Source organism: Lynx rufus, unplaced genomic scaffold (assembly GCF_022079265.1).
Source record: "Lynx rufus isolate CCGP_SWC_20201006 ecotype Redwood Valley unplaced genomic scaffold, mLynRuf1.p SCAF_6, whole genome shotgun sequence".
Classification (NCBI taxonomy): Eukaryota; Metazoa; Chordata; class Mammalia; order Carnivora; family Felidae; genus Lynx; species Lynx rufus.
The window spans coordinates 34809681-34835133 of NW_025814878.1; the positions used below are offsets into that span (position 1 = coordinate 34809681).

Sequence of the window (25453 nt, forward strand, 5' to 3'; positions counted from 1 at the left end):
TCAAAAATAAATAAAGATGAAAAAAATTGTTTTTAAATTATACAGATTGGGGTGCCTGGGTGGCTCAGTCAGTTGAGCATCCAACTTCAGCTCAGGTCATGATCTCATGGTTTGTGAGTTTGAGCCCTGCGTCGGGCTTTGTGCTGACAGCTTGGAGCCTGGAGCCTGCTTTGGATTTTGTGTCTACCTCTCTCTCTCTGCCCCTTCCCTGCTCAAACTCTGTCTCTCTCTCTCTCAAAAATGAATAAATGTAAAAAAAATTTAAAAAAGTTATACAGATTAATTTGGACAATTTGAAAAATGCAAAAAAGAAAGAAAGAAAGAAAGAAAGAAAGAAAGAAAGAAAGAAAGAAAGAAAGAAAGAACTACAAACCACTTATCCGAAGATAAACACTAATATATTTTTTATTTTCCTCACATTTTTTTGTTTCATTTAGTAGTTTTTTTTTTTTTATTGCATATTGCCTTGGGATTTTTTCGGGATGGAAAATTTTATTGTTATTTTCAGATAACATTTAGGTTTTTATTTAACTATTAAACATGTCAATTTACTCAGAGAACAAACCATAAGAGACTGGAACCCAGTTGGTAAACCTATAACCAGATGAGAGAACTTTATCCAAGATGGCTCCCAGACAAAAGAAGGTTTTTAGGCATTCAGAACAATAGGTATTTGCTACATCAACCCGAGTTGTTTAGTGTTTGGGTAAAGAACTGACCTCAGGAATGGGGAAGAAGTTCACATGGCAGAAGTGTGTGCCAATGAATGGTCAACATTAAGGTGGGCCAGCCAGTGGAAACGGGTATATCCTGGCAGGCAGATACTATAAATGGAAAAACTGACCATAGCCATTAGGCAATAATACACATTAATTTATTCACAGCACTTACTTTGTGCCAAACACCATACTGAGCACTAAAAATTTAGCGATGAATAAGGCCTAGTCCAATGAGAGATCTAAAACACACTTATACCACCATTTAGTGAGTATTCTACAAAGAGACATCCTGGAGGAGATAACCGCCTTCCTCGATTGCTGAGTAAGTCTGAATGCAGTTTTTTGGTAAAGCCTTAGAGGAGTGGATGACTTAGGATTTAGATGTGCACTCTGGAACCTAAAATGGAATATATAAGAGCTAGGCCAAGGGCCATTCAAGGAACCAGGTGAGAACTTAGTTAAAAAACACAAGAGAACCCCAATGATTAGTATTAGTATTAGTTTCCTAGGGCTCCGTTAACAAAGTATCAAAAACTGGATGGCTTAAAATAACAGAAATTTATACTCTCACAGTTACACACATTAATTAAATTTATTTGTTAACGATCAGTTGAAAAATATAGTACCTATATATTGTCTCTAAAGTCACATGACTTTTCAGAAGGATTGATTATCTCAGAGAGCTGCAAAGGAGAAGCTATTCCATGCTTCTCCTAGCTCCTGGTGATTGGCTGGCAATCTTTGGCTTTTAGATGGACCATTCCAATCTCTGCCTTCATCTTCAAGTGGTGTTCTCCCTACATCTCTGCTTTTTCCTTCTGTGCATATCTGTCTCTGTGTCCAAATTTTCCCTTTTCATAAGGGCACCCATAATATTGAGTTAAAGATTACCGTAATGACTTCATTTTAACTTGATTACCTCTGTAAAGACTCTATTTCCAACTATAAGGTCACATTCTCAGGTACCGGATTAGGACTCCAATACATCTTTTGAGACTATGCAAACCAATGCGGTCAGTATCACATGCGGTCAGAAGAACATTTTTTTGAAAGGGTAATTTAGAATAATAATCCTGATTGACTGGCTTAGGGTTGTTTCTGGGAAATAATTATAGGATTGGAACCAGAGGCTGGCAAAGGATTTTGCTGAAGATGAGGCTCAAAAGCCAAAGAGGACAGGACATTAAAATGTATCTAAATATCCTGGAGCCCTTTATAAAAATGCTCTCAAAGACCACAGACTAATTTAGTCAGCCTATATTGTATAAACTTTTATTTTTGCCTTCTCTCAGTCATACTTAATTGACTCTTTAAAGTACAAAATATATTTTCTTTTTTCTCTCTGACAGCTGTGAAAGATAAACCTGGAAATGAGATATCTACAAATATCTATGCATCACCTCCTCCATAGTGATTGCTCACTTTTGAGGAAGTGATTACAGTTCTGGAGCCCCAGGTGAAGGGGAAATTACCCATACAATTAAATCAGAATTCACAGTAAAACCAATATTTTGGAATTTAAGTATATACTTTGTGATTTAGAGCATTTATCAGATGATATTTGTAATTTGGGGCAATTTGCCTAATCTACACTTTAATGCATAAGTAAATGTAATTTTATTATGAAAAAGAAGCATGTATATTATTGCAGGATTGATTGTAGGTAACAAGCTCGGAGAGTCCAACCGGCACACTTTTGCTCATAAGAACAAGTTTCTAGTCTGCACAGGACCTGCATGGACAAGGTAGCATAGTTGGGGGAAGAGTACTAGTTTGGCAATTTGATCACACTGTATTCTTATTCTCCTCTGCCATAGCCTCTTTTGAGGCAGTGTTTTCTTATCCAGGGGCAAAGAAGTTCAGGCTAACTGCTCCTATCAGCTCTAAAATTGTGTGCTTATTTTAAATAAAAAATGATAAATTTGTCCTTTAGGAAAAATGAGTAATATAATCTTTGACAAGTTTGTCTACTCAGGAGTGCTTTTCTATTGAGTCCATCATTACCACTTAGAATGTGTAGATCATCTTGCCTTAACACAGAATGGAAATTCTACAGATTAGTTACAAAATAAATAGATAAATACATACATACAGAGACATACATACTAACCAAGAGTACATCTGACACTGTTTAGTGTTGACTAAAGCCTAGGCACATCAGTACTGAAAAAAAATTTTGCACCAAAATTTTGATTTTTTCCAACTGAGAACAGAGAGATCAGCAAAAGGACTGGGGCAGTCTGGCACTGAATCCTTACAGATTTGGCCCCTAGGGAGGGTTTGCCTGATAAGAACCTCAGAGTCAGGTGCACTGTGAGCTCTGGTACATTCAGAAAAGGACACAGGGCTTGTCCGGCAGGTTGCCAGGGCCACACTCTGTAAAAGCACAGAGCACAGCTTGCAAAATGCTGGAAAGGGACCACATGGGGTGGGCGAGAGGCTGCTGCAGAGTTAAGTTGAGCTGAATGTTCTGGTCAGGGAAAGGTCAGAGTCTGGGCAAGTGCAGGAACAGCAGGGCCATGCCAGCTCTGATGCCAAACATCAGGGCCATTCCAACTGGTGGATTCCATTTGTTTTTAATTATCAGTATACCGAAGAGACTTTTGTTTCTTGTAAATAAGGATGACAAGCAAATTAAGCTCCAGCAGGTGCAACAAGCTTATTTTGTCCTGAGCTAAAACTGTCCTGGCTAAGATGTAACTTGCCAAACAGAGCTGGTGAAAGGAAGGTACTTTTTTCTTCCATTTGAAAACTGTCAGTTTGTAGTGTCTAAGCAAAGAGGTACACAAGTAAACAGTTTTTGTAGAAAATTATTTTTTTAATCTTAGAGTGATTATTAAGTCAGTTACTGATGGTTGCATTGTTTTGATAAAAGAAACTTTAAACTTGGTATTTGAGCTCAGTCTTGCCAAAGTTTGAAGTTTTCATCCAAGAAGCTTTACTGGCTGTCTGCCATTTTGAACAGCTCCCTAGAGCACAGGGGTCCAGCTGTTTCACTGAGCAATGTTATGGTACCATTTCTGAGGGGGATAATGAAATTTCAGCATACGGGACTGTGTCTGTAAATCAAAACTTAGACTGTGAGGAACCAGATTTTCCCCCAGGGTAACAGGAACGAGGCATTACTATGCTAATTTGAGTCTGAATTCAGCCCCCTTGCTCTTTTGATTTTGTATTAATTCTTCCATTTATGCCTGTGCACACGTCAGCCAGAAAATCCTTTAGTGGAATGGACAACCAGCTGTCCAAGGTGGGTGAGGTCTGGTCCTTCACAGGAGCATAGACACAGATTAGGTGTTCTCTTGAGAATCTTGCCAGTCAGGTTCCAAAAGCACAGCTTATCTCATGCAAACTTGGTTCCCTCTAGAGAACTTTTAAAAGAGGCTTTGTTTTTGCCAAGATTCTCTTTTAGTTTTTAGCTTAATTAATAGTGGTCCAAAAGAACCAATATAAGCTATTTGTGGTCATGTGTGAATGCTGATGTCCTCTCTTTCTTTTGTGAGATATTTATATTGAACTTAGTAACTCAGAAACACCTAAAAGGACTATTAAATATAAGGAAAAATAATGTCTAGATGTTCTAAGGTGTATTTTTTCCCCTCTGTTTTTCACTGGGGTTTAATTATTTAAGAAATTTTGATAAATTAGAAAATTTTTAAATGGCCAAACACAAGCAGTGCTTATAATATCTATACCATATCATTAATAAATAGAATTGTACTAGAAGATGAAAGCAGTTTTTCTTATAATGTTTTAGAATTTGGCTTACTCCAAAAAAGTCTATTAAAACTCCACTATGGGGCAGACAAGTGATCAGCCAAGGGTACAAAAATAAAATAGCATGCTATAGTCTTTAAAGAGATTTCACTTACTAGGAAGTCAGATATATGGACAATGGCAATATTTTTTAAAGTTTGTTTGTTTATTTATTTATTTATTTATTTATTTAGAGAGAGAGGGAGAGAGCGTGAGTGGGGAAGAGGGAGAGAAAGAGAGAGCGAGAGAGAGAGAGAGAGAGAGAGAGAGAGAGAGAATCCCAAGCAGGCTCCACGCTGTCAGCTCAGAGCCCAATGTGGGGCTTGATCTCATGAACGGTGAGATCATGACTTGAGCGCAAATCAAGAGTCAGAAGCTCAACCGACTGAGCCACTTAGGTGTCCTGACATTGGCAATATTATTATTTGATTGCTAAAATGGAATTATGCACATGGTTCAGTTGGTGTATAAAATAAGTAGAGATCAAAGAACACTTTACAAGGAGGAACAACTGTGTCAGGACTGAAAAGGTGCATTGACAAGAGGAAGTGTGAGAGTGGGGATTCGAGTATAAGGCACAGGCAGGTAGAGGGGAGGGCATGCTTGCAGCTGCACTTGTTTTGATATGAGTGGAATGTAAAGTTCAAGGGGAAATTCAAGTAGATAGGATGGGATTGACATGCAAATGTCAAATCATTAGAGCAGTAACATTTTTATATTTCATATAACACCTACTATGTAATAGATAACATGTTAAGCCATGAGGGAGATACTAATATTTGTAACAGGTCAAAAGTATAATCAGAATTTCCTGTTAGAAAGGTTACTCTGAGAGAGAAAGATCTAAATCTAAAGGTTCAAGAGAATAGTTAATGTTATTATAATAATATTTGTAATACTGATATACCAAGAAGGGCATTCTGCTCCAAATTTTGAAATGGTCTCTTTCCTTTTCTCTTCCCAACTCCCTTACTAGGTTAATTTCTTCTCATCTTCACATTCTTAAATGTCACTTCTACTAAGGGATACTCCTGTAATACACAGGCTACTGTAGGTCTCTGAATGCCACCCTAAATTTTTTCTGCATTTATACCAACTGCAATTAACTACCTTTGCAGTTATTTGTTTAGCCTCCATTATTCATCCACTTGTTGACATCACAATGACAGGGATAGAGTCTATCTTGCCAGTCTTTAGCACATAGCATGTGCTTCTATATTTTTGTGTAATAAAGGACAAGTAGAGAATGCAATATTGGATAAAAAAAAAGTTGGGTAAGAGGTATATTGAAAGGTAGATTGAAAGAGTTTGGCAAATGAACAGAAGTGGAAAATGAAAGATGAATCCTAGATGACTCCCACGTTTCTAGACTGACAATTGGACGTGCCATTAATAAGAGTTATGACTAAATTATGGGGAAATTTTTTGACTTAAATTTGAGCTCTCCTGTATTAATTAATTGGATCTCAGCTCAGAGTAAATTAAATGTAGTTTTCTGTAAGGGGATTTAGTGTCATTCTAATCTCATACCAGAATATTTTCAAAAATTTTGGGTGGAGAACGTTTCTGTAGAAGAGTAACATATGCAATTTAGTTTGATTATACTTTGCATCAGATTCAGAAAATTATCTCTCTGCATTTCTGTCCTTATATTTTAGTGTTTCTCTCATATCGAGCTAGGATCCTGTGGCATATGGCATAAGTTTTTAAAGTTTTCTACTTAAATTGAAGTTAAGGATTTGAAAAAGCTGAGGTGTATTCTTACTTTTGCAATCACACCTGGTTTTGGTACAAGTTTGTGCTTGGGTATGAAATAAAAATAGAAATAAAAAATTTATAATTATCTTAATATTTAAACATCTAACTATGTAAAACTTCGTTCCAGTTAAAAAAGATTTTCAAAAGCAGCAGACAAGTTTTTGACATCAAAAATTGCCATGCAAACATCTTATTATTTATTCTCTTTATTTAAGTGAAAAATATTGTCTATTTCTTTCCAGTTACACACAAAGAAAAACCAAAAGAAAAAGAAAAAGCTGAAAAGAAAGGTATGGAATTGTTCTTACTGCTGTCCTTACACACTGGTTCCTCCCTCTTTGACCTCTTCTTCTTTACGTAAGATTTTATTTTTAAAATTGTATTTTGATATTGTCCTTAGAATTGAATCTATAAAGAGTAATTCATAGGCTGAAGTAAATAAAATATTTGAGACTCCAACTTGGTTACCAATTTACTTTCTAGAAATGTATTCATTTTTCCCCTGGCAGTTGTGAGACTGCTTTAGCTAACAGTGAAGATAGTATTTCACAAAATATTTTTTCAGTTTGATAGGTGAGAAAGTATACTCATTATTTTAACTTGCATTCTTTAATTACCTATAAGACTGGAATTTAAAAAATTAATTTTTATGTATTTGTTTAGAATCTGTAATATAGACTCATTGTTCAGTAGGTAAAGATACATTATGAAAAGCTTCCTCCCGCCTGGTTCTCAGCCCTCCAGTAGCATTCTATCCTACCCACACGTACACACAGCAAACCCCTTTTATGGGTTTTATGTGCATCTTTCAAAACTTCAATATGCATTTATAAGAGAATATAGCTTACTGTTTCTCCACTTTTTACACAAAATATAATGTGTCCTATATTCTGGCTTTTATAATTTAATAATATATCTTAAAGACCTTTCCATATCAGTAAATAGGTATTTTCCTCATTTTTTTTAATGTTTATTTATTTTTGAGAGGGGAGAGAGGAGCAGAGAGAGAGAGGGAGACACAGAATCAGAAGCAGGCTCCAGGCTCAGGCTCTGAGCTGTCAGCACAGAGCCTGATGCAGGGCTTGAACCCACAAAACTGAGAGATCATGACCTACGCTGAAGTCGGACGCTTAACTGACTGAGGCACCCAGGCACTCTGGTATTTTCCTCATTTTAAAATAAAAGCTTCATGGTATTGAAATGGAGGTACTTTCTTGGGGTGCTTGGATGGCTGAGTCAGTTAAGTGTCCGATTTCATCTCAGGTCATGATCTCACGGTTCGTGGATTCGAGCCCCATGTCATACTCTGTGCTGACAGCTCAGAGCTTGGAGCCTGCTTCCGATTCTGTGTCTCTGTCTCTCTCTGCCCCTCCCATGCTCACTCTGTCTGTCTCTCTCAAAAATAAACATTAAAAAACATAATTTAAAAAATGAGTAAATGGAGATATTTTCTTCCACTATATCTTTTAGCTACTTATTATTTGTAGATTTAAGGATTTAAGAATGATTTTAATAATATATTTTTCTTATGTAAATATTCACACTTATTACTCATTTCTCCTGATGATATGTATGCATGTCATTTGGGTATATTTTCCTGGTCTGTCACTTTTTCAAATATTTTCCTCAGGTTTCATAATTAATTTCAGGATTTCTGTGTGAGTGGATATGTGTGAATGCATATATGTGTATATGTGTGTGTGTGTGTGTGTGTGTGTGTGTGTGTGTGTGTGTTTAGATTCTTGACTTTTTATATGGCTAGATATGTTTTATTTTCTTTTGGTGTTTCTGTTTTTGAATCTTCATTCAAAAATTAATTCAACAGTTGCTAATATTTCCTCAAGTTTTTAAATTTAGTTTCATATTTCACATGTAACCTTAAATCATCAAAAAATCCATTTCAATGTATGATGTGAAATAAATCTCCAATTTCATTTTTTTGTTGCTCTTGTGTTAGAGTGGATCATGTCTAGGATCTTTGTGCTGGATTTCAGCTGATTCATATGTCCACAATATGCATAGACTGCTGTGCTATTTCCTGTGCAACATTCCAGTCAGATAGAATGTTTTATAATATTTTAGGAATCAGATCCATGGGAACATGTTTCAATCTTCTTTATTCTATACTTATATTTAAAATTTTGAATTAAATAGTTATTAGTTTATTAGTGTTTACTCAGTGATGATATACACTAATTTCAATACAGCCACCTTCTTTGTTCTAGAAACAGGTGTCTATTTCCCTTCTGCTGTTAAGTTATGTGGAATTATTGGCATTAGGTTCTATATACTCTGACTAAATGAAATAATCTGATATTTCATATGATTTTTTCAACTTTCACAGCAGCTAAATATTTGTATTACAAAATAATCAAGAATTTGTCACTCTTAAATTAGAAACATTACAGGAAATTTTCATATTGGAAAGCAGAATAAAATACTTTATTGTAAGTGTCCTTTACTTCATTATATACCAATTAAAGGAGTTTGCTTTTTATGAAGTAAGTCATTACACTGCAACCCCATGTCCTTATGTGAATTGGGCCTTTCTTGGCTTGGCATCATGCTCCTTCACCTAACACTGTCCAGGCACTTCCCCATAATTCCAAGTGGTAGTGGGAATGGCTGTGGGGCAGGCTGAGAGGTAGAAAGTCTGAAACCCTGGAAGGGGTGTCATCTGCTCTCTCTCGGTGAACTTGCAACTGCAGGGGTCACTTGGTCTTCAACTGAGCATCGTGCGTGAAGCTTTCTGTGAGATTTGCCTTATCTCTCCAAGATTCTGGGGAAACTGTTCATCAACTGTGTTTTAAAACAATAGTTTGTTAAATACATATTGAAGCACATTTTGTCTTTTATAATACAAGTAAAGCTGATGGACATTAATGTTCTTATTATATAGTTGGAGAAATGGAAATAATTGGGACTCTCATTTTTAATGTGAATAATTTGGTTCTTTAACCCACCTGTTTAATTAAATCTCTTATTTTTTTCATTTCGTTTTCTATAATTTCTTTAATTCCCATTATTCTCCAATAAATAATACATAAATGCTGTAAATTGTGTGGTGATTTGGGAAACTACCAAATTACACAGATTAATGAATTATGACTAACCTGCACAAGCTCCTGTATGTCTCAGAGCACCTTTACTTCATAGAAGCTAGGAAAATAAATTTATATTGATTTATTAATTTGTTACATAAACAGTGAGAAGGTATAATGTTTCAAGTATGTCAAATACTATTCGTTTAAGAAGCTGCACTCGATCAGTAATCATTTATGATTATATAATTTATGATTTTTTTTTGGTCGTTCTCTACCAAAGATGCTACTTCTTAGGGCTTACTTGGGTAAAAAAAAAAAAACAAAAAAAACTTTTTGGCTGTCAAAATGTCATTGGAGTGGAGGACATTTGGTTAGCAGAGACCAGAGATGCTAAGCATTTTTCAACACATAAGACAGTCCCTTATAGTAAGAAATTATTTTTCCCCAAATGTCAATTACGTCCTTGTTGAGAAACACTGCTCTTAATCCAAGCTCTAATTCGGATTGAAATATTTATTTTAATTAATCATAAGGAAAGTGTTTCATCACGATAATATAATATCTTTTGACAAATTATTATAAAACTGCTCTCTCTCTCTCTGTTTATCTTTCTTGAAAACTTAATCTATTTAGAATAATAACTTTAAAAAGGAGAGTGAGGTTAGCTTTCAAAATGCTTTCTAAATCTCTATGCCAAGTCTTTTAAATTGGATTTTATATAGTTGTTATTATATTGGTAATTTTTTCTTATTTCTAAATCAGTCTCATTAATATCATCAATCTTCAAAATCGTACATAATTTGGTGGCTATAAAGCTGAGATAAAGAGAAAGCTTGGTCTTGAAATCTATTTAAAGTGTGTACTAATATAATTTTTTTCTGTTTAAGCAACTCACAAGGAAAAAATTGAGAAAAAAGAAAAACCAGAAACAAAGACAGTGGCAAAAGGTAACTTTTCCTTTTATAGTTTATATAATCATTCTTTTTACTTTAAAAGATTACACTTTGCAGGGGTACCTGGGTGGCTCAGTCAGTTAAGAGTCCAACTCTTGGTTTTGGCCTAGGTCATGATCTCATGGTTCATGAGTTTAAGCCCCATGCCCAGCTCTATACTGACAGCGCAGAGCCTGCTTGGGATTCTCTCTTTCTCTCTTTCCCTCTCTAACCACCCCTCTCCTGCTTGTGTTCTCTCTCTCTCAAAATAAGTAAATAAACTTTAAAAGATTATATTTTGGGTGTCAGGTAGCTGGCTGATTATATGCATTCAACATTTCCTGTACATAAAAATTAATTTGGCCTTACATGTAAAATTGAATAATAAAGAATAATAAAAAAGAATAATAAAACTAAATACTTAAAATAATAGAGCATCTGGAAATGTTAGAAAATGATGAAGAGTATTCCCATATGTGGTAGGAAGAATTTGGAACCCCAAGAACTTTACCACTTGCAGTCATCCTCATGGATATGTTACATTACATGGCAAAGAGACTTTTGGAAGTAGTTTTCTCTAAAATAGGGAGATTATCCTGGATTATCCAGGTAGGCTAAATGTAATCTCACAAATCTTTAAAGCATAGACATGTGACAGAAGAGAAAGAGTGATTTGAAGTGTGAGAAGGACTTGCCACCCATTGCTAGCTTGAAACTTGGGGGGAGCACGTGAACAGTGGGAGAAGAATTTTGCCAACATGTTGAATTCCAGTAAATAATGCAACCCTGCTGGCAATTTGATTTTAGCCTTGTGCACCCTAAGCAGAAAACCTACTTGAGCCACATTGTGCCAAGACTTTTGAACTTTGGAAATTGGGAGATATTAAATGGATATTATGTTAAGCAGCTAAGTTTGTGGTTATTTGTTACTATAGCGATGGGAAACTGGCACAATATATTTGGCTTATAGCTTTTGACCAGCAGTACACTTTGGATTAATTTTAGAAATTTCAAATTCAGGATTTGTTTTTTTCAAGAAGAAAGGTAATACATATATCTTGATTGATATTTTAAGCCATCGAAGATCAAAAGTATCTTAATAATATACTCCCCCCAAATCAATTAGAATATCAACGTAATGTTATGTATTTTGGAGGATTACATAAATATTAAATTATAAATATAGTATGCTAAATTTATTTGCCAATTGTTTGATGTTAAACAAATATGGATTCTAAGTGATAGTTCAATCTTATCTCCTAAATTTAAATTCCTTTTTCTTGTTGTAAAATGCACGCATTTTGTGAACAATAATTTTTAGAAATCTCAATTCAGTATTTTCAAGGGACTAATCATTTAGATAAACATTGGAATCTACTTTCAAAATTCAAGGTGTTTATCTACACAATGCAAAATATTTAAATATTTGAGGCAGACATATTTTTTACTATATATTTTTCATGAGATAACTAAATATCAGTGTATTAAAGATAGATGGATTATAAACCAAGACTTCGTTTTCTAGAAGGTAGCATGAATTTAGTCTCAGGATGAAATTTATAACTAAATATGTATTATTTTATTCTATTTGGTTCTCTTCTGTTTGACAGATTTGAATGAAAATAAACTCAAATGTATATGAAATCTTGAAGCTGGCAGGGATGTTAGATATTGTCTCACTTAATTACCTAACTTAACAGATGAACAAATTGACCTCCAGGGAGGAAAAAACAATTTGGCCAATTCGCATAACTAGTATGTAATTGAACTAAGGCAAAATCCCAGGTGAACTGAGTATAAATCTAGTATTTTTTCCAAAGATAATTAAAGGTCTTCAAGCATCAATTATTCCTTCAACAAATATCTATTTAATCCTGTACTAATTATTTATTGGTGTGAAAAAATTACCACAAATTTAGAAACTTAAGTCAACACACATTTATTATCTCAGCTTTTGTGTCTCAAAAATCTGGGCATGGCTTAGCTCAGTTCTCTGCTTCACAGTCTCTCACAAGACTGTAATTAATTTGTTAGACAAAGCTGCAGTCCCATCTGAAGGCTCAACTGGGGAAGGATAATTTTCAAATTCATTTACATGATTGTTGACAAGATTCAGCCCTTCATGGCCTGTCGAGTCAGGGCCCCAAATCTTTCTTTGTTGGCTGGAAACCATTCTCAATTCCTTTTCAAACAAGTACCACTAATATGACAGCTGGCCTTGTCAAATTTAGCAAGAGATAGAACCAGCTAGTAAGACAGAAATAATCTTATGTAGACAGTCATGGAAGTACATGCTATTGGTTAGCAGCAAATGTGCAGGCTAGTCCGTATTCAAGGGGAAAGGATTACACAAGCATATAAATATCAGAAAGTGGAGATCAGTGGGGGCCATCCTGAGTCACCCTGGGCTGCCACATATCACAAATATTTTGCTTATATACTTATATTCTTATGGAGGAGATAGATGTAATCAACCTATATATGTATAAATTGTGGGTGTGCATACACACACACACATAAATATAATTTCCCTTTTTATTTTATGTATGTATTTATACATTATGTTAGGAATATAGTAAATACATAGGAAATGCTCTTTGTATAATTTGGGAGAAAACAGAGTAAGATTAAAAAGGCATACATTATAGCATGTGATAATTAAGTTAGAAACAAAGATAACCTATTCTATTTGAAAGGTATGACCAGAGTTAAAATAAAACTCTCCATCAGAAGACTTTGATTTCCAAAGGCACTGCCATGGAAGATAGCATGTTTCTTGCTCTGTTTCAAGTCCAGCCTGTCAAAGAGCTGCAATTTGCTGAACCATGTCAGGACATCCTCTTGGGGAAAAATAGGCCTTTCCATCTACCCTGGTACATGTGTAGATAGAACCTCATATCTATTGTGAAAAGTAGCCTATTCCTACAGTTCATTAAAAATAACAGGGGCGCCTGGGTGGCGCAGTCAGTTAAGCATCCGACTTCAGCCAGGTCACGATCTTGCGGTCCGTGAGTTCAAGCCCCGCGTCGGGCTCTGGGCTGATGGCTCAGAGCCTAGAGCCTGTTTCCGATTCTGTGTCTCCCTCTCTCTCTGCCCCTCCCCCGTTCATGCTCTGTCTCTCTCTGTCCCAAAAATAAATAAACGTTGAAAAAATAACAAAGACTGGGAAGAAGTAGAATAAGATGATGGCAAGAGAAGTGAGTGGGGTAAGCCAAGTTCAGGGCAGGCTGTCGCGCTGGCCTGTAAATAGCCATCTTTAGACATATGTGTATTTGGTGAAGTAGGGGAGGTTACTATTTTGATCACTTTCTGAAGACTTTCCATTGTTTTCACTGGTTTGTATATATTTATGTCTCCCCTCATATGTCTTACAATATGTTTTTTGTATCATCCTCATGGATTAATATGAATAACATTATGCAATTGATTATAGTGGGGAAATGGGTTAGGCGTTTTGGTTCTACTACTTCTACTCTTGCCTCATTGGTTGCACCATGTTTGACAAATGGCTTCTTCATTCCTACATTTCTCATCTGTAAAGGGAGTATAATATAGTAATTCCTGTTATACATCAAAATCTAAGTTCTAGGAAAACTCCAAAGAGCTCTAGGAATGCAGGGTATGAGGATTTAATATTAGAAATGCCTATGTACTTATTTTGCAGTTTCCAAATTCTTTTGCTCATGTGTTTTACTTATCTCCACAGCTTCCTTAAAGGAAGAAATAGCTACAGTGTTATTTTTTTTTTTTAAATGGGAGAAACTTGAGGAACAGAGAAGTTAAGCAGTTAGCAGTTCCTTAATGAATGAGAGTTGAAATTTGTTATTTAACTCCAAAAATGAATAGTATGTCAATATGTTTACTGGATAATGTGGTTTTCCTACTTTGGCATAAGACATTTTGATTCGAGTACAGTCACTAATGTGTAATGCTAATTCCAAAATGAATCAAATATGCTAATGTCTTTCATTTGATTAGACCATTTAATTTTTTATTTGACAAAAATCATGAATTAAATTTCTTCCTACATAGAACTGGGTGATGTGAAGGGCTCCTGGGTGGCTCAGTCAGTTAAGCGTCTGACTCTTGATTTCGACTCAGGTCATAATTTCACGGTTTGTGATATTGAGCCCTGCTGTTGGGTTCTGTGCTGAGGGAGCTAAGCCTGCCTGAGATTCTCTCCCTCTCTGTCTGCTCCTCCCCTGCTCTCTCCTCTCTCTCTCTCTCTCTCTCTCTAAATAAATAAATAAACATTAACAAAAAAAAGACTGGGTGATTTGAATATACCATGACAATACTTTTTTGTTTTTCCATTCCTTAGTGAGCTCCTAAGGGCTCCTAAGAGCTCTTAAGTTCTTTTTGAGAAATAAAAAGCAAACAACAGGGTTTCATGGTATTTTCCCCATTATATCCACATCATTTTTGAGTTCTTACCCATTTTAATGCCAGGCAAATTTACTTGTTTCCAATATGAAGATCACTGACAAATATCTAAAATAAGTAAGGATAATAACAAAATTTTATACTTAAAATCATTTGATGAAAATAAGTTTGTTTTAGAGGTGGTCGTGACTTGAAGAAAATTATCTTTGCTCATTTATAAATTATAATGACATTAAAGGTAGATCTGAATTTCATATATTGCTAATTCCATAGTATGATGTTAAGATTAAATCAGGTGCTACCTACAAGTGGGTAGGTGTCATTTAACACAAGGAAAATAACAGTTTCACACACAAAAAGTATAAACAAAAAAACCACTTGGCAAATTTTTCAAGTTTTGTCAAGTTCATTTTAAACACACATTTACATATACAATCTGTTTATCACTATATGTACACTTGATCTGAATATAGTAAAATGCATACTTGTTTTCTTGATCAAAATTACTAATTCAGTAAACGTTTGTGTTTTCTCTGAAAAAAGCACTGTGCTAGACATTACAATGCTACAAAAATGAATAATATAGTCCTTATCCTCAAGTTGCTCTGTCTGGTAGGGAAGAGAGATGTGTGAATAATCATTTGTAATACAAGGTATATAGTAGGGAAAAACAGGTGTGTTTTAGCAAAAGTTGAGGCAAGTCAAAACTCAGGAGAAGGAATGATTAATTCCAATGGCATTGCCCTTTGTTGCCTATGTATTGTGTGCAAAGGAATGTGTATATGTGGAAAACAAAGAAAACATGAAGAATGAAGCCTGGAAGCATCATTCATATAGAAAACACAATGAGATAGTCAAGAAAAAGAAAGTAGTCTAGTGGAGGAAGAAACTTTTGGAAGGGTGCTGTGAGAGGAGAGATAGGACGGGGCCAGATCTTGTGGGATTTTTTTTTTAAACATTTATTCATTTTTGAAAGACAGAGTGTAAGCAGGAGCAGGGCAGAGAGAGAGGGAGACGTAGAATCCGAGGCAGGCTCCAAGGTCGGAGCTGTCAGCACAGAGCCCGATGCGGGGCTCGGAACCATGAACCGCAGGATCGTGATCGGAGCCAAAACCAGATGCTTAATTGAATGAGCCACCCAGACGCCCCCAGATCTAGCAGGGTTTTAAATGTTATACTAAGCTTTTTTTACAGATAGGAATATTATCCTGTTAATCCTTAGAGCGCCAGCAGCTCGCTCTGAGCCCATGCCATGGTAAGCTCTCTGGAAGGGTTCCTTAGGTGAGCAAAGGTAAATTGTATGAGCCTGTGGTGGTGTTGGCATCTCAGGGGAACTTTCTCTGCAGTTAGAAACTAACAAATATTTGGTGTGAGGTTCTGGAATTATGCTGATTTATAGTATTTGCAGAGAGCTGATGGTTTCAGACACGGAAATCTATTAATCTGCTGTAGGAAAGAGCAGTAACCAGCAAAAGAGATTTAAAAATGGTTTAAAGGAAGTAGAAGAAAATCCTCAACTGAGTATAGTTACAGAAGCCACAAAGACATTGGAAATTTGTGGAGTAATAGGGTCATTTTTGTGTAAGAGTTTTATGACTAAGTAACTTTGGAAAACAATGCACATAATAATCCCCCTCTTTGAAGATTCTCAATATACTTTAGCTTTGAGAAATATCATAGTTAAAAAAAAAAACTCTTTTGGGGTTCCTGGGTATCTGAGTTGGTTAAGCATCTGACTCTTGATTTCAGCTCAGGTCATGATCTCCTGATTCCTGGGCTCTGGACCCACGTTGGGCTATACACTGATATGAGGAGCCTGCTTAGGATTCTCTCTCTCCCTCTCTCTCTGCCCCTCCCCTGTGTGCTCTTTCTCTCTCAAAATAAATAAATAAAAACTTTAAAAAATGGTTTAACTTAGTGTTTCCATATTTACTGGATCATAGGGATATCCCTGTACTTCTAACACGTAGTATCATCTTCCTGCAAAGTTTGTGAGGAACAGTGCTTTGGGAAGTTTGGCCCGTTCAATTAAATGCAGTACCACAGATGATTTTGGTTTTGCAAGCATCAGGCATTATCATTTTCATTCTTCTTCTCATGGAACCTCACAATATTATCTTGCATTTGTCTCAAATTATTGCTTAGGGTACTAAAGCCAGGAAACTTGATTATAATATTTTCATCAAAATTTTCAACATGAGTGACAATAAAGCCTATCTATTACATTGACAAATGACACAAGAGAGTCCACATTGCAGTAGTCTTACTATGGGGTCCAGTGATTACGTGTGGCCCCTTGAATAAGTAATGTCCAATATGTAGCATCTTTATAAACAATTTCCCACTAGTGTGTGCTATATTATTGTTGTCTTTTATAAAGTAATTGAAAGATTCACAAACTGATCAGTTCATATTCCCAGTTCCTTCCCCCCAAATGCATAGAATATCAAAATAAGTATATATGTGTATAGAATATATATGCATATATGTTATAATTCACATAATAGTTTCTAAGTTATAGCCCTTTCTGTTCACTAGGATAAATTTAAGGGTTTTAAAAGTCATTAAAATTAGCATTTCTGATTTAAGATAAGCAGGAGCTAGTATCTCAATTTCTGCTCTTTTTCCATCTCTTTAAAGTCAAGTCATTATAGACTGAATGTCCCTGAGTTATCCTTTAATGGATTTTATTGTTTCATTTCTATTAGTCTCTACCACTACAGCAATTTCACATTTGTACTCTTAATAGTTATTTAAAAACATATATTATGTTCAGTTTCTTGAATGGCTTTTTTAAAGTTTGTTTATTTATTTTGAGAGAGAGAGAGAGAGAAAGAGAGCATGCATGTGTGAGCACACAAGTGGGGGAGGGGCAAATAGCGAGAGAGAGAGAGAGAGAGAGAGAGAGAGAGAAAGAGAGAGAATCCAGACAAGCTCTACAATGTCGGTGCAGAGCCCAAGGTGGGGCTGGAACTCACAAACCATGAGATCATGACCTGAGCGGAAGTCAGAAGTTTGAGTCACCCAAGTGCCCTTCTTGAATGACTTCTAAGATATTTGAGTTATGGATTGGAGTGCCTGGGTGGCTCAGTTGGTTGAGCGTCTGACTTCAGTTCAAGTCATGATCTCACACTCCATGAGTTCAAGCCCTGCGTTGGGCTCTGTGCTAACAGCTCAGAGCCTGGATCCTGCTTCAGATTCTGTGTTTTCCTCTCTCTCTACTCCTTCCCAACTTGTGTTCTGTCTCTCTCACACGCTCTCAAAAACAGATAAACATTCATTAAAATTTTTTTAAACATATTTCAGTTGTGGAACAAAATGATTATATCCTTGTTACTATATATATATATATAGTATATATATATATATATATATACTATATATATATACTTGGCTCTTTGGTATGGGCATTGCCTTTTGCTGAACATGCCTGTCTGTACAAATTCTGTGTATTTCAAATGCCTCTTTGTTGATATGCTAAGCTCGTGGCTACCTAAAAGATAATGTTTTCATGTACAAATTAAGAATGTGCCCAACTTGCAAGTGAGCTACATTTGTTTTTTAAGTACTCTAACATGTCACTTCATAGACGATATAAAACTTTGATAGTAGTCACAAGTACATATGTGAGGAATGCTATTTTTTCTTTTTTTTTAATGTTTTATTTTATTTTATCTTATTTATTTTTGAGAGAGCACAAGCAGGGAAGGGGCAAGGAAAGAGGGACAGAGGCTCTGAAACGGACTTTTTGCTGACAACAGCCAGCCCGATGTGGGACTTGAACTCACGAACCTCAAGATCATGACCTGAGCCAAAGTCAGATGCTCAACCGACTGAGCAAACCAGGGACACTATTTTTCTATTGTTTTTCCTGTCTCTCTCTTTCTAAATTGTTCTTAACAATCAATAAAAGATGATTGGTAAACAAACAAAAATAATCCAATTTGTCTTTAACTCTGTACAGAAGAGAGGAAAACAAAGACTGAAGAGAAGACTAAAAAGGAAGTGAAAGGTGGGAAACAAGAGAAAGTGAAGCAAACAGCCGCAAAAGTCAAAGAAGTACAGAGACCATCACCTAAGCCCAAGGAGAAGGAGGGAAAAGAGACCGCAGCTGTGTCCAAGCATGAACAGAAAGGTAAACATTCAGAGGAGGTGGCCAGAGGTTCTAAGAGAATTTTGGGCAAGAAGCAGATACAATGAAATTAAAAACTCAAAAAGACTAAGATCAGACTTCAAATAGGAGTAAAAAGATGTCTATCAGTTAATATTACCTGAAAGGCGACGCAATAATTGGGAATTAAAACGTATTTATAGGAAGACTAAAACATGTTCCATATCTAAAGATGCAATGTGAGGTATTTGTAAAAGAGGATTTGAGTTAGTATCTCAAGTTATTCAAAGCGTGAGGAAAAATTTTAAATTCTCGAGACACGAGGTTTCTATTAAGAGGTGGAAAAACAATTTTGTGTGTCCTACTCTTTGGAGACAGCAGTCCAGGAAAATTGACAATTTTACAGGAGTTTTTTTAAGCAATATATGTTCAGATCTTGGAGAATAAGTATAAAAACTCTCCATACATTCCTGTTGCCTCTGCAAGAGCATATAATTTGGAATATACATTGAATTATTAAATTCAGTTAATTTAATAGGCAGAAAGTTATGGGAAAGAGAACTCTCAAGCTTCTTTGCCAGCTTCCACTGACTAAATTTAGGACTGTAGAAATCTCTGTATCTGACACTGTGCTGCTCTTCATAAGAGTGATGTCAAACTTACAGCCCTACTTCACGGAAATAGAGCATTTAAATGGAGATGGAATATAAGCCTGAAATTTTTTGTGGACACATGCTATGAAAATAAAAGGGTGGAGTTTCAAGAGGGCAGCTGAGGGCTCGTCCCTCATCTCTGCCCTTTGTTGAATCTCTTCTACCCGAGTCCATTCCTGGCGCTATGCTGCTATAGAGTCCTAAGACTGCCCATACAGAATGTGGGATTACTCAGTTGGGACTATTCCTATAAATGTTTTTTAGGGGTGTTGCAAAATAATACTTTCCTTTACCTTGGTAGTTTTGAATGATTGTATTTGAGGACTAAAATTAAGGAATGTTTTCTATGAGATTTTCATTTAAAAATTTGAAAACTTTATTACTGAGTAAGCTAGTTGGACACTGAAACTGAAAAATTTTCACCATTATAAAACATAAGATGAAATTTGCAATCCACACTTTTCTTTTTGATTCCACATATAAGTGAGATCATGTGGTATTTGTCTTTGTAATCTGCCCTTGAATTTTGTCTTTGAATCCCTTTTTTCCTTGAATTCACAATATAAATTTATCTGGCAAAAGATATATGTTTTTTGAAAATATATTTTAAAAAAGAAAGAAGAAAAAACCTCTGTCTCTTTGTTTTTGTGTGTGTGATCTGCAAATTTTGAAATAAATGAAAATTACCTAAATTTAAAATTTTGTAGATCACTAACAAAAAGAGTGGGATTAAAACTTTGGATCCCTAAGATCTTTCTTCAATTTAAAAAATGATTAATTTGTCTTGAAAAAATTTTAAAAAATTGGTTATTACCTCTCTTAAAACTTTATATTTTTTCTGAAATCTTTGGGGCAGAAAAAAATTACAGTAAGTAAAGATAAAATATTTTGAACGCAACATTTTGCTGTGATAGAAAATAAGAAAATTAATCTTCTGACTCACTGATCTATTTTAAAGTGATCATCAAGGTCCTAAAATACTTTACATTTTAGATTGCCCCTTAAAAATGAAAATAATCACATGAAATCAGCTGAAACATACCAAGTATATTTTTATTTTTTGTCCATAAACACAGTATGTAAAAATTCATGCCAGTTATATATAGGAGTATTAAAATATTTATCTAGCAACTTGGAACATGAATAAACTTTTTGATGTCCATTTTTAGTATCCTTGGTTTTTCTTGGGGGGGGTGGCATATTTTATTGATGCTCTAGACACATCACTAGAGCATTTTAAAATAAGGTTTATTTTCCAGGTCACATATATTGTATTTTATTCTTATCAGTAATCAGAATTACTCAAGATAACATTCTAATACCATTTTCATTTTCAATCTACTGTTTTCATTTCCACGTAAAGAACTATTTATCTATTAAAAGGACATTCGAATATCACTTAGAGTCAGAAACAAAAGCACAAATGTGATTTTATCAGCTAAGTAAATGCATTTGCTAAAGTAAGACTCCCCATTAAGACAGCTAGCATCAATTAAATAATTGTATCATTAAGTAAATAATCAAAACTATACTTCTGATAGCTGGCCAGACATATAAATACATTATTTGTTTTAATTAAGCAAAGATTTAAGAACATTTATTCATAAAAAACTTATCACATTATGGTTTCAACTAAACACGATACACAAAGATGCAGTGTTTTTTAAATAATCTATTTGTGAGGTGGCTTTCATTTTGAGACTCTTGTATTGATGATTTAGTGGGGATCCCTTCTGTGGGGAAGGGATTATTTATTTGCTTAGTGTAAGTTAGTCTTAATGAATTCGAGTTCTTTTCAAATAGATTTCTAAATAGTTTGTTGGTTTTTTGTTTTTGTTTTTGTTTTTTGTAAATCAAAGGCCTACAAGTCTTTCACTGGAAACAGATTTTTACATGGAGCAGACACATTTATTGGCAGTTTTTAAATTATATAGTAAACATGCAAATACATTCACATGAAGTTACTTTTGATTTTATATATTTCCACTTAAAGCACTGGGAATGAGATGCATAGGTATGTACCAGCCTACCATACACTTCTACACACCCTTATGTACCACATAATCTAGTTTCTATGGACCAATCTTAATCTGTTTAAAAAGGGTAAGAAGGGCTGGCATGATCAGTCTTTGCTTTTCTGTCTGTGACAGAAGTGTGGAGAGGGAAAAAAAAAATCAAACCTCCTGACTGCTATTCTCATTCTTCCTTTTCATTCTCCTTTTCATCCTCCCCCTTCATTTTCTTCTTTTTAACAACTGTCTACATATTTGTGGCAGTCAGAGAGAGTATAGCTAATGGGAATCAACCATAGAGTACCAGACCACACATGCCCTATGCTCATAAGAGATTTTTTAAAATTTCCTTTCTGTTGACATTCTGCACCCAGAATGCATTTTCTCTCTGCTGCCACTCCACAGGCAACATGACAAGGTAGCAGCTGAATAACATCCATCACTGCTCCTTGAGGAGGGGAGAAATGGCCAGCATGTGTGATTCTTAGAAGGTGTTCATCTGGGAGAAAAAAATATTAAGAAATGGTGACCACATATGAAATTCCATGAATTATTATCACAAAACTGTGAAAGCTATAATAATAGAACTGTTCATATTTTCTTTAGGAAAATTTTCCTAGTCTAATATTTCAGTTGCATTTAAGGAAGCATTTCTATAAAATGAAGCTTCCATATTAGGAAGGCTTAGTTTTGCTTTATCCTTAGACAGGTGAAACAGACACCCTTGAGACTGCCCAACATATATGTACCTAGAATTCTGGCACATTGTTAAGGTCAACACTCAGGACAGACAGAAATGGGCATCCTAATTTAAAATATTTTAAAATCCTTGATTTAAAATATTGTAAAAATACCCTCTCATCTTCCTACTTGTGCCATTAGACTGCAACATCACAACATCACTCAAGTTAAACAGAAACCTGTTAAGTATTATAACTCAAACAATTTTCTAGATTAAGAAAATAGACATGTTTTGAATTAGTAAAGGATTTTCTTTCTTAAATTGGAAACACATAGGATGACTGGTGCGTTAATTAAATGAAAGACAACTCTTAGAGCCAGAAAATACTGGTATAATACATGTAAGCATTTTACTTTGGTAATAATTTAAAATATAGGTTAAATAGTTTCATGTCACTGTCAGCATTCAGTTAAAACAAAAAACAAATTCTGAAGCATGAAGATTTTAGTTAATTCAATATACCATTTCACATGTTATGTGTATAAATATGCCATCACCACTTGCGGCAGAGAGCATCATTTCATTTTGGGGGATTGTCCAAGCCCTTCAAATTTTAAGTAGTCCCTGCATCCTAAACTTTTCACATGAATATACTCTCTGTTGCTGTTGCTGAAGACTATAGTGCCAGTAGGATTCAATGTAAATGAAAAATAAAAAATGGGGAGATTTTATATCAGTGATTCTGGAAAATGATCTAATTAAATCTTCTGAGGAGTTTGTTAAAAATGCATATTCTAGGGTTTAGACCCATGGAATTATAACACATTCCCCATCTTTTTGATCTTTAAATTGCCCTTTGATAACAAGTTCTGATTATAGGAAGGAGAAATCTAAAAAGAATATAGTCACTTAAGGTACTGAAACAAAAGAGAAAGCTTGAAAATTTCAGGAAGTCCACCCTTCCCCACCTCAAATTTGCCATTTAAGGGAAGTGTGTTTTTTCGTTTTGCTATATCTGAGAGCCCATTTGCCCATTCTAGAATTTGCTCAGGAAAATAGTTATGTCCAGAAAAGAGAAAATACTTTCTACATTAATCTTCTCTCCTGTACCATAGGATTCCCATGTCCTGTTATTAATATATACAGGAACAAACAGATTCCTGGACTTGACCTGGGAACTAGCCTCCTTCCAACATCTACCTTACCTATGGGAAATGTGCTGTAATTCAAGAGTCAACATACAGGCAAATTTTGGAAACTTTATGAGTTTTGGCTTTACTCATATTTAGGTACTAATGAAAAGGATTATATTTTACATTTACTGCAATAACCACATTTCTTTTTTCAAAGACCTGGCAGAGTTTCATAATAAAATGGATTAGTCTAAAAATACTGTTAATACTTTTAAAAGAATAAGGTTTACAAAAATCATTATATGCATATTTATTATAAAGTAACAAGTTTTATTATTTCACATGTTTAATGTACATAATTTCAAGGACTTAAGGGTGTGTCATGTTGTGTAAATTGAATAAACTCTCTTGGTCCTGAAGCTGCCTTTGGATTTGTTAGATCAATAAAATGCCTGTTTAGAAACGTTAAAATGTAAATCAATCATCTTGAACAAGGTTAATTTCATAATATGTAGTTTTAAAGAAGATATGGTAAAACTTCTGGAATAATTCACCAACTAAAATTTGGGTTGGAATGACCTCAGCAGAATCTAAAGTTATGTGGGAATTTAAAGTTCATTGTAATGTCTTTAATTTAGAGGGAACAGGAAAAAAAAATTCCTGAAATCATTTTTGATTATTTGCCCCAAATGCTCAAATTCTCTGTTTTTGTTTTGTTTTTGTTTTTAGACCATAGACCATAGACTAGTCAGGATCATAAGATATCTTCAGTGAAGATTATTGATTAATTAGCTTAACAATGATATCATTTAATGCTGAAAGTCTGTTCTTCTGCATGTACTCATAATTAGGAGTATTTCCATCCAGAACCTCTAACACAATGCAAAGGAGTTAGCCTTCCTGCTTGCCTTTTCTGGAAAACATTCTACAGCTCCATTTAGACAATTAGCAGAAGGGCTGAGAATGAATAATTGATAAAATGTTCCAAGTTGGAAATAATTTCCTCTTGTAAAACTTCTGTTTCATTAATGGAAGTATATACATGAACAATGAGTAAAATTGCTTTAATATGACTTTTGTAATGAATTTGATGAAAAATGTTTTGACTTAAAAAAGACAACTATATGATATTACCCTGAACTATTCTGTTTCAATTTTTTAAAGCTATTTTTTTTGTATGGAATAAATGGACCTTATATTTATTATGTCTTTTTTCCCTGTGTGTTCATATGAGTGCAAATTATTCCTTCACAGAAGACATTGTAGTAACTAAAATAGAATTGTGCTATTTTGTTTGTTTTGTTAAACCATTTCTTCCTAGAAAGAAGAAAGGTGTTGATGACATTCTTCCGTTGTTCTTTTTCTTTCTACTCTGTCAGATCAGTATGCATTCTGTCGATATATGATTGACATGTTTGTCCGTGGGGATTTAAAACCAGGTATTCCAAACAATTTTTGTACTTGTCTGTTTTAATAGTCTTTGTTTCTAAGATTGCTGGCTTTTTTATGCACTAAACTGAATTTCCATTTTAAAAAATTGCATAATGCATGTGTAGTTCTAGAATAAAACCAATGAAAAGCAGAAGTAATAACTGGCATTAGGGCCTTTAATTTTACTTTCTATTACTGCATGGCCTATTGTAAATGAAGTCAGTTAGAAGCTAAAAAAATTCTAATATCTTTATATACAAAAAAAGTGCTAATATCTTTAATAATATCTTGGAGTGAAGAGGTGAAACATTTTATTTCTGGTAAACTTAGAAGACCTATGACGATAAAAGTATCCTTTTTTTAATATTGAAAAAAATTTATATTAAATCTGTCACAATTCAGATATTTAATTTACTTCAACATTTTGTATTTTCTCACATATGGAAGGGTTAGCTACTCTGGAGAACTACTATTGATGGAGCTAGTCAACCTTAGAGCTAATAGTCAACACAATGGGAAGTCTTTTTATGGAAAGGAATTTATCTATTATCTCTTCTATCTTTAATTGTTGCCCAGAGTGTAACAAGGGATTCTTTACTAATATCTTAATTAAGAATGAATAACTTGATTGCTTGTACTAGGCCTTTTGCAGATTTAAAGACTGATAGTACTATGTTATGTTTGGGGAAACAATTCTAAGAAGATGGTATTGCCAAGGATAGAACTAATTTACAATAGAATAATTGAAGCTAATTGCTTAAAGCAAACTATATTTTGGTTCTAAGCTATTTTATATGGAAATCTCTCTAAAATGTATAATTACATCCATACGTATATCG

General features: G+C 34.6%; 1 protein-coding gene across 1 annotated transcript in view; it reads left to right on the forward strand.

The window, feature by feature from the left end:
- The window catches only part of TRDN (triadin), a 496354-nt gene that overhangs the window by 245189 nt on the left and 225712 nt on the right, over window positions 1-25453 (forward strand). Inside the window, 4 exon segments of the mRNA XM_047103003.1 lie at window positions 6476-6523; window positions 10165-10224; window positions 18557-18727; window positions 24563-24622. Of these exon segments, the coding sequence (XP_046958959.1) occupies window positions 6476-6523; window positions 10165-10224; window positions 18557-18727; window positions 24563-24622 (339 nt within the window).